Source organism: Eurytemora carolleeae, unplaced genomic scaffold, assembly GCF_000591075.1.
Source record: "Eurytemora carolleeae unplaced genomic scaffold, Eaff_2.0 scaffold72, whole genome shotgun sequence".
Lineage (NCBI taxonomy): Eukaryota > Metazoa > Arthropoda > Copepoda > Calanoida > Temoridae > Eurytemora > Eurytemora carolleeae.
The window spans coordinates 384,052-393,597 of NW_019396031.1; the positions used below are offsets into that span (position 1 = coordinate 384,052).

Consider the following 9,546-nt stretch of genomic DNA (forward strand, 5'->3'; position numbering starts at 1 on the left):
AATTACCTGAATATACGCCTCTTTCAGAGTTATTAGGTAATTACCTGAATATACGCCTCTGTCAGAGTTATTAGATAATTACCTGAATATACACCTCTGTCAGAGTTATTAGATAATTACCTGAATATACGCCTCTTTCAGAGTTATTAGGTAATTACCTGAATATACACCTCTGTCAGAGTTATCAGATAATTACCTGAATATACGCCTCTGTCAGAGTTATTAGATAATTACCTGAATATACGCCTCTGTCAGAGTTATTAGATAATTACCTGAATATACATCTCTGTCAGAGTTATTAGATAATTACCTGAATATACATCTCTGTCAGAGTTATCAGATAGTTACCTGAATACACACCTCTATCACAGTTATTAAATAATTACCTGAATATACGCCTCTGTCAGAGTTATCATCTGTGGAAGTATATTGGTAACATGAAGATCCTGCATCTCATACCACTGTCCTGAACCCTTGTGTAGAACATGAACCTAAACATAGAACATAGAAGTTAACATAGCAAAAGTGTACAACATGGACATAAATCTAGATTACTAGCTAGAGTAAATTTTTTTAGAAAATTGAAGAAAAAAATCTTTTAAAAACGAATTTTTTTAGCCTATTTTACCCCTTGGGTAAAAAGCTTTACTGGTTCCCAGCTAGGCTAGAATTCCATAAGCAGACGACTCTCAAAGGCTTCAATGGTTCCCAGCTTGGCTAGAGTTCCATAAGCAGACTATACTCTCAAAAGCTTCAATGGTTCCCAGCTAGGCTAGAGTTTCATAAGCAGACGACTCTCAAAGGCTTCAATGGTTCCCAGCTTGGCTAGAGTTCCATAAGCAGACTATACTCTCAAAAGCTTAAATGGTTCCCAGCTAGGCTAGAGTTCCATAAGCAGAATCATCTCAAAGGCTTCAATGGTTCCCAGCTAGGCTAGAGTTCCATAAGCAGAATCATCTCAAAAGCTTCAATGGTTCCCAGCTAGGCTAGAGTTTCATAAGCAGACTACTCTCAAAAGCTTCAATGGTTCCCAGCTTGGCTAGAGTTCCATAAGCAGACTATACTCTGAAAAGCTTCAATGGTTCCCAGCTAGGCTAGAGTTCCATAAGCAGACTACTCTCAAAGGCTTCAATGGTTCCTAGCTAGGCTCGAGTTCCATAAGCAGAATCATCTCAAAGGCTTCAATGGTTCCCAGATAGGCTAGAGTTCCATAAGCAGACTATACTCTCAAAAGCTTCAATGGTTCCCAGCTAGGCTAGAGTTCCATAAGCAGACTATACTCTCACAAGCTTCATTGGTTCCCAGCTAGGCTAGGGTTCTATGATATATGCTTGAACTTTTTTTCTTAATAAGGGTTTTAATTCATCTAAAGTGTTCTCGATATGTACATAGTACACTGTACAGCATCTAATAGTTCATTATATATATAAACCTATTGTTTATTATCTGTATGTACAAAATAATCTGAACTCATACAGAGCTCATATAAGGGCTAATTTCTCGTTTTGTAATCCATATATAGATTTGGCTTGTCTGTCATCCAATAAACGTCAAAACGGCTGAACCGATCGTGCCCCAATTTTTTTTTGGGATCTCTCATGACCCCAGGGAAGGTTTATAAATGATAAAAACTTAAAAATTTGTTTTTTAAAGTTTTCTATTTTTGTAAAAAAAATTTAAATCCGAAATTTCATTTTAAAAAATCTGCGAAATTTTTTAATCTTTGTTTTTCAATATTACAATGAGAACATGTTAACAATTGATATAGAAGATGGACGCGAAGCGCCCTAAACGTCTAGTAAGATAAATTTGAATTGGGATTTTTCATTTAAGGAAGTAGAGTTTAAATATTTGATTAAAATAATTCAATTTAAAAATATCCCACACCAAGAAATTAGAATTACAAAATCCTAAATCCTTTCAAGGATTTATAATTTTGGATTTCAATGACAAGCAAAACACGCATGTTCATGTTTTGTACTATTTGAAAGGGCAATTATTGAACGTTTAGTTGATTTGACCGTTAGTATAAAGCTCAACTTAGCTGGGGTTACCATGTGAGGGACAGGGAGGGGAGGGGAAAGATAAGGTCAGGCACGCGCAACAAGTTGACCACTAGTTAATTGTGACAAGGGCGGGGGGGGGGGAGCTTCTTCCCNCCCCCCCCCTCTCTACATCATGAGTATATAAACTTAGTACAATTCGTTTATATTCAGTTTACTTGCTACACCTAAAGCAGCATCATAACAATACTAGTTCGTATTCAATCTTCTTGCTACATCAGAAGAGTTTACTCTACTTGCTATACCTAAAGCAGTATCTAAACAGTACTTGTTCGAGGAGTTCGAGTTTACTCTACTTGCTACACCTAAGGAAGTTACTAAACACTAAACAGTACAATTGTTCTAGTTTACATTACTTGCTATACCTGAAGCAGTAACTCAAAAGTACTTGTTCGAGTTTACTCTACTTGCTACACCTAAAGCAGTAACTAAACAGAACTAGTTCGTATTTAGCCTACTTGCTACACAAAGCAGTATCTGACTAAACAGAACTTATATCTTGCTGTGTCAACACAATGAATTCCTGCCTTCCGTGCTTTCATCTTAGCGCCATTGGTTTTCCAGTTTTCCTGGTAGCCCTGCTCGTCTCCTACATTCTATACATGTCCTATAGAAAACCAAAGAGTCGGCGAACTAAGCGAAGAGTTTTGAGGACGAGAATACCAACCCTGAGTGGTTCAGTTGGTAATACTGTTCCCTGTTTGAAGAGGGAATTGGAAATGATGACTTTCGAAGACCTGGTGCAGAATTACGGGTGGCCATTCTATCTTGAAAACGAAATCCAGGAATTCGTCGTTTAATAAAATAATATAAAACAGTCAGATCTTGTTCATATTCTTATTTCTTGCCAATAAAAAGTTTTTTAAACAGACAGATTTTTTATTTGTATGTAGTGTGACAATCTATATATATACTTTGCTTGATTGTCTGTAGCCAGCGTCAAAATGCGGCTGAACCAATCGGGCCCAAAATTTTGTGTGGGACCTCTCAAGACCCCAGGGAACGTATATGGATGATCGAATTTACAAAAATTTGTGTGTAAAAGTTTTTTATTTTTGTAAAGTTTTGAATATGCGCGAAAAAAATATTGTGAAATCCGCAAACTTTTTTTGTTTTTGTTTTATACTGTACAAATAGAAGATGCTCACAGATAAAGCCAGAATTTAAAGTTGAAAAAGAAGATGGGCGCAGCCTAGTTATTTATATATTTATATTTATTCGTAAACAAAAGAAAATAAGGATAAAAGAAGTCACATTGTAAAATGTAAATGTTTATTTACGTAAGATTAGGACTGTTCAATCTTTTTTTTAGAGGTAAATTACAGTTTTTTGTACTTCAGTATCAGGATAATTAGTCATTTGGAAGTTTTTTATCAATATAAATTTTGTTGAATTTATTGCTAAAATATTGTATTGTTGGAATCTCCAATCTTGGTTCGTTAGAAGTAAATATTGACTTTATTGCAGCTTTAACACATGCAATGTTTGTTCAGATAATTAAACACTTATAATTTTAGTAATTTAAAAAAATCAGGTTACGTTGTTAAACAATCTTTGTCTCAGTTCATGAGACCATTGAACGAAAACTTTTTTTCAGTACCAAATACCATACTGCAATGTTTTTTTTTTGTGGGACATCATGTACTTATAGAACATATTCTTAAATGAACACTTTTGGAACATATTCTCGAAAAGATTAAAAAATGAATTTTAATTGTCAATTGAAACAACAATCAACCCAATATATTCGGAACGAGGAAAGTTGAACTTCAAAAATTAGCTTATTATTGAGTCAAAATCGAAAAAAAATTATGTTTTCCAGGCTAAAAATCCTGAAAATCTTAACAATTTAAGGCATTATCCGTACAATCCATACACTTTTTTTGTAACAAAAAAACGTACAATCCTCTCATTTTCGCCACCCTGCACCTATTATCTGTGAAGACAATTGGGACGCCTAAAATCTTTGCTTTATATCAGGAAAAAAGATAATAATAGTTGAGAAATAAATAATCATAGTCTATGTGTTCTGAATTCATACGATTATCATTTATGTATTGGATTAAATAATCTAAAAGACTAACAACCGATAAAAATCTCTTCTTAAAAGATGTATTAACAGATTTTTAATTACGTTAACTTTTTATCCGCCAGTACAGTACAATGTGGTACATAAGATCAAACATGCTGTTTCATTTAAAATTCGGTGATGGTGATGGACCAAACCTCTGTAGAGTAAAAAAAAAGATGTTAGTTCCACATTTATTAAAAATATTGTTGTTGTTTCATGTACATTGTGTACATTTTACAGTAAAATGTAGTATATATATATGATCTGCAAACCTGTCATGTCAAGTACAGTATAGTACATAATATCTGTTAACCTTTTATCTGTATGTCGACTGTCGTGTACAGTTTAGTACATAAGATCTGCTAATATTTTTTCTGCTTGTAGATTACAGTATAGTACATGAGATCTTCAAACCTGTTATCTGCATGTAGAGTAAAATTTAGTACATACTATCTGCTAACTTGTTTTCTGCATGTAAGTACAGTAAAGTACATGAGATCTGATAACCTGTAATTTGCATGTAGAGTACAGTTTATTATATGAGATCTGCTAACCTATTATCTGTATGTAGAGTACAGTATATTACATGAGATCTGTTATCTGCATATAGAGTACAATATAGTAAATGAGATCTGCTAACCTGTTATCTGCAATAAGAATAGAATGTAGTACAGGAGATCTGCTAACCTGTTATCTGCATGTAGAGTACAATATAGTACATGAGATCTGCTAGCCCGGATTTGACGGCTCCACGAAACTTCTTCGTCTCGACGAGAGCGTGGACGAACTCGAAAATAGCAAAGACGAGGGTCTCGAAGCTTATGACCTCACCGTCCGAGTCAACAACCTCATCATCTCCTCCACCTCCATTCACAACCTCGCGGACATATTTCTCCGCTGTTGATATATAGAAGATTAGACTTAAACCTTAAAGGGACTGAGCTGAAAACTTTAGAATGGTGAATATCGAGATCAATACTTGATCTCGTGGCTTTACTGAACCCGTGATTACTGATTAGGTTAATACGCATTCGATATCCAAGAAAGAAGTTTAAAATTCAAACCAATCAACGTGTCATGTTTAATACGCTCTTAAACTTTAGAAAAATCGGTTTTTAATTTTAGCGCATTTCTGGTGTTGATGGTGTCAAATTAACTAATAACCGATTGAACGAACGTAAGTTTTGGAATAATGTTAATTAAAACAAATGTTCAAAATAACTATAGTCCCATGATGTAATTCATTTTTGTTTAAATGCTCTAAAAGCCGGCTTGTGAGCAGCTGACTTTAGTTTAATCAGATATTAGTATAGCATCGTATCTGTAATTGTTATCAAACATAACTTTGATACAGTAGGGGTATCCAAAAGAGAGGATCAAGAAGAAAATCTAAAGTGTATACATATTTCGTACATTGGATACTCAAGATTAAGCGATCGGTATTAAGGATATCCCATTCTAAAGTTTTCAGCTCTGTCCACATATTCTTAAATGACTCCTTAATGAAAAAGGGTCGTGCTTAATTCACAGTGGTACTCTTTAAACCTTTGTCTCAGCAAAAAAAAACATAGAACTTCTCGTTTTTCTGTCTAAGAAGGTGTGTAAAGGGTACAGTTATGAATCGGACTTGAAACTCTTTAATTGGGTTACGATCCATTTAACACCATGGTGCACGTAAGAACTTTTTAGATTTGATTAATTTTGTTTTGATTTCCGAGGAATTGGTGAATCTAAAATATCCCTGAGGTAGTGAGGGTAGACCAGACTGGAGGAAGGATCTGGGGTAACCAATCAGACATCTGCTTTGGCACATTCTTTATCAGAACTGTCAGAGCTTTTAATACCTACAGAAAACAATCCAGTTTCAACTGAAATACAAAATGATATTTCATTCATTTATAAAATACCAACATGACTGAGAAACGTAAACAAATTAGTTTCCCCGTGTCGTTAAAAATTAAGGAGTAAATTTTTTTCCTTTCAAAATTTAAAAACACAAGAACGTATTTTGTAAATAAAAGATGTACCTCAGTTTTAAGCCCCGAGTCTGAGGTTTGAGAATCTGGAACAGAGAGAGAAGCTACTAACGCCTCGGAGAAGGTTGATAGAACAGGGTTTAGTAAACTCTTTTGCAGTCCTTTATTAACCTCACCTAAAGATAAAAAATTTCGAAAAATTAAAACTGTCATTATTATTAATTTTCAAGGAATCGGGGAAAAAAGAATTGTTAAGTTTACGGAACTGTAACCTGTAAGCATAATTTCAAATGACCCTACATGCACTGTCCGATTTACATCGGTATATACCCTTGAATCCTTTATCCTATCAATAATGTAGAAGAAAACTGCAATTGAACATGATCAATTTTAAGATTACAAATTTGATATCCAATTTACACTTGGCTAGATAAGGGTTTCAAGGGTGCTGATGTACATCGGACAAAGCCATCTTTGCATTGAGGGTCACTTGACATTACGCGCACAGTCGACCTTTAACTTGAGCTTTTCTCGTGTCTTAATGCAGCATTGAAAGCCGAATATTATCAATGTTTCATTTTTTGTTTTGTTGCTTTTTAACAGGGGCGTAAACAAGGATTTTTTTCTGGGCGGGGATTTTAACATTTTGTGCGTGCCGATATTTCCCCCCCCCCCCAGACCATGATTATGGGTTATAGCTGGGTTTCATTTCAATTTCCCAATCATTTCTGGGATTAACAAACTCTGTCAAATAAAAGGCTTCCTTTACCAACTTTCTAAAGGTTTCCCATAATAAATTGAGAATTTTTAAACAGCTGAAAAAATAGCAAATCCACCCATGTAAAAAATCTGCGGTGATCAGCCACCTGTGCTCTGGGAACTTAGTTGCATTGTTTTGAAGAATAATTACATAAAGAAGAGTAAATACATGAAAGAGGAGTGGATGCAAATGCTTTCTGATAGGTTCTACATCAAAAACTACCATGCCAATAATAATTCATATTTTCCCCTGAAAGTTAAGGGCCTTATTGGAAAAAATCTTTTTATACATACACAGAGACTGCCTTTGGAAGCTAGAGATTCTCATGAAATTTAACTTAAAAATTTAACTTTAAGATTTTTTATTTACATTTTTCCTCTTAATGGTAATCATGAATGCATTTAAGCGTAATAAATACCTATTGTGCAGATCATATTTGTAAGAGTAGTAAATATTTCTACTGCGCTGGATCTAGTCCTTATGGTGTACCGGTCCGCTTCACAGAAAATTCTATTATAATATAGAAGAATTATTTAATTGTCTTTTAATCAATGTTTTTGAATTTATAGTTTTAACTTGNCACCCCATTTCATAACCGATTGACAATCCTAAATTTTCAGAATTAATCAGTTGACCAGTCACTGTACCAGTGTCTCCCCAATGTGTAGGTAAAAATTTAAATGGTTATAAATTTTATACATTTTATACATGATTCTGTTATATTTGATATTGTTTTTTTTAGTACTGATGACGAGGACATTATAAGATTTAGAAATATATTTATTGAAAAGTGGTCTCCATCGTTTTTTATTTATAACCTTTCGCCAACTATAAAAAGGACGGTCAACACAGATTACATGGATATATCTATCTTCAAATCAAAACCAAATCATACTTTTAGGGATGTCAGATACAAAATGACTAAACTAGATTAAATGATATCTACAATATCTGGTTCCTACCTTTATATATCTGGAAGTATAACTGGATATACTGGTAACTGATTCCTTCCTATATATATCTGGTATTTTAACTGGATCTACCATGGTATCTGGTTTATACCTATATATATCTGGTAGTATAACTTGATATACTGGTATCTGGTGCTACCTATATATATCTGGTAGTATAACTGGAGCTACTGGTTTCTGGTTCCTACCTAAATATATCTGGTAGTATAACTTGATATACTGGTATCTGGTGCTACCTATATATATCTGGTAGTATAACTGGATCTACTGGTATCTGGTTCCTACCTTTATATATCTGGTAGTATAACTGGATCTACTGGTATCTGTTTCCTACCTAAATATATCTGGTAGTATAACGGATCTACTGGTATCTGGATCCTACCTATATATATATATTAGGTAGTAAAACTGGATCTACTGGTATCTGGTTCCTACTTATATATCTAGTAGTAGAACTGGATCTACTGGTATCTGGTTCCTACCTATATATCTAGTAGTAGAACTGGAGCTACTGGTATCTGGTTCCTACCTATATATATCTGGTAGTATAACTGGATCTACTGGTATCTGGTTCCTACCTATATATATCTGGTAGTATAACTGGATCTACTGGTATCTGGTTCCTACCTATATATATCTGGTAGTATAACTGGAGCTACTGTAGGTATCTGTGAGTCTGTAAGATCTCTTGATAGTTCCTTTAATACACGAACTGCGCCTTGGACTCCAAACTTATCCTGACCTTTTATCGCCTAAAACAAGTATTGAAAAAATTCAATAATTTAAGATCTAAAAGAAAATCCAAACATGGAATCCCCAGAGCATAAAACAAATTTTCTAGGTTTTCCTAGTAAGGTCTTATTTTTTTTAAAAATTAGCTGAGTAAGAAGAGTAAAAAGCAATTTCATTAAATAAATTAAAAATCAAAAAATCAATTTTTCCAAAAAATTAAGTTTTTCCTCCCATAGCTTTATAAATCAAAATCCCCAGGGCATTAAGAGCAATCTAAAATAACATTAAGAAAGATAGAAATTCTTTCCCCCCAAAAAAGCAGACTGCACCTGAATAAGAATATCGAAGAGTTGAGGCCAATGGTCTGGCCAGTCCCAGTGTGCTATAGCTGCTAGAGAGAAGGCAACTGTGTTTCTTACTAAATATTTATAAATGCTAGAATATGTAATGGTAAATTCTGTTTGTTTGTATGTCCAATCATAACTCAGGAACCCCTTGATGGATTTGCCTAAAATTTTGGTTGGGGAACTCGTTAGGACCACGGGAATGTTTAAAAATTCTAAGTTGAGAGGGTTGACTTAAATAGTGAAAACTCCAAACAAAGCTGGGTTCTCAACAGGCAGGGGCCTTTGACGCCCCCCCCCCCTATCTAGTTTTTTGCCCTAGTACTCTCATTTTTGACTCTACTCTCATTTTGTTTGACTGTTCATGAATACTTTAAAGGGCTTTTTGTAATCTGTTTTTAATGCATAGGGTAGGGTACAGGGCGGTAAAAAGTCCAGTTCGTGTAAAAAAATCTATAATAGTTCATAACTTGACTAAAGCTACAGATCTTAAAATTATACTTTTGAAAAGCCTTTAAAAAATGGATGTAAAATCATACATCTTGATATTTGTTAATACAAAACATTTTTTTTACATTTTTTAACCCTTTTAGGGCCTTTTTTCACCCCCCCCCCCCACAGCACCCAAA

The 9,546-nt window shown here is 34.2% G+C and overlaps 1 protein-coding gene across 1 annotated transcript in view; it reads right to left on the minus strand.

The window, feature by feature from the left end:
• Positions 1 to 4,799: 4,799 nt before the first annotated feature.
• Positions 4,800 to 9,546, minus strand: part of LOC111696681 (importin-9) — a 10,137-nt gene continuing 5,390 nt past the window's right edge. Inside the window, exons 5-10 of the mRNA XM_023466374.1 lie at positions 8,903 to 8,991; positions 8,469 to 8,593; positions 7,289 to 7,380; positions 6,162 to 6,286; positions 5,876 to 5,978; positions 4,800 to 5,031 (exon numbers count right to left, since the gene is read on the minus strand). Of these exons, the coding sequence (XP_023322142.1) occupies positions 4,817 to 5,031; positions 5,876 to 5,978; positions 6,162 to 6,286; positions 7,289 to 7,380; positions 8,469 to 8,593; positions 8,903 to 8,991 (749 nt within the window). The 3' untranslated portion in view covers positions 4,800 to 4,816. The remainder of the gene's footprint in view (positions 5,032 to 5,875; positions 5,979 to 6,161; positions 6,287 to 7,288; positions 7,381 to 8,468; positions 8,594 to 8,902; positions 8,992 to 9,546) is intronic.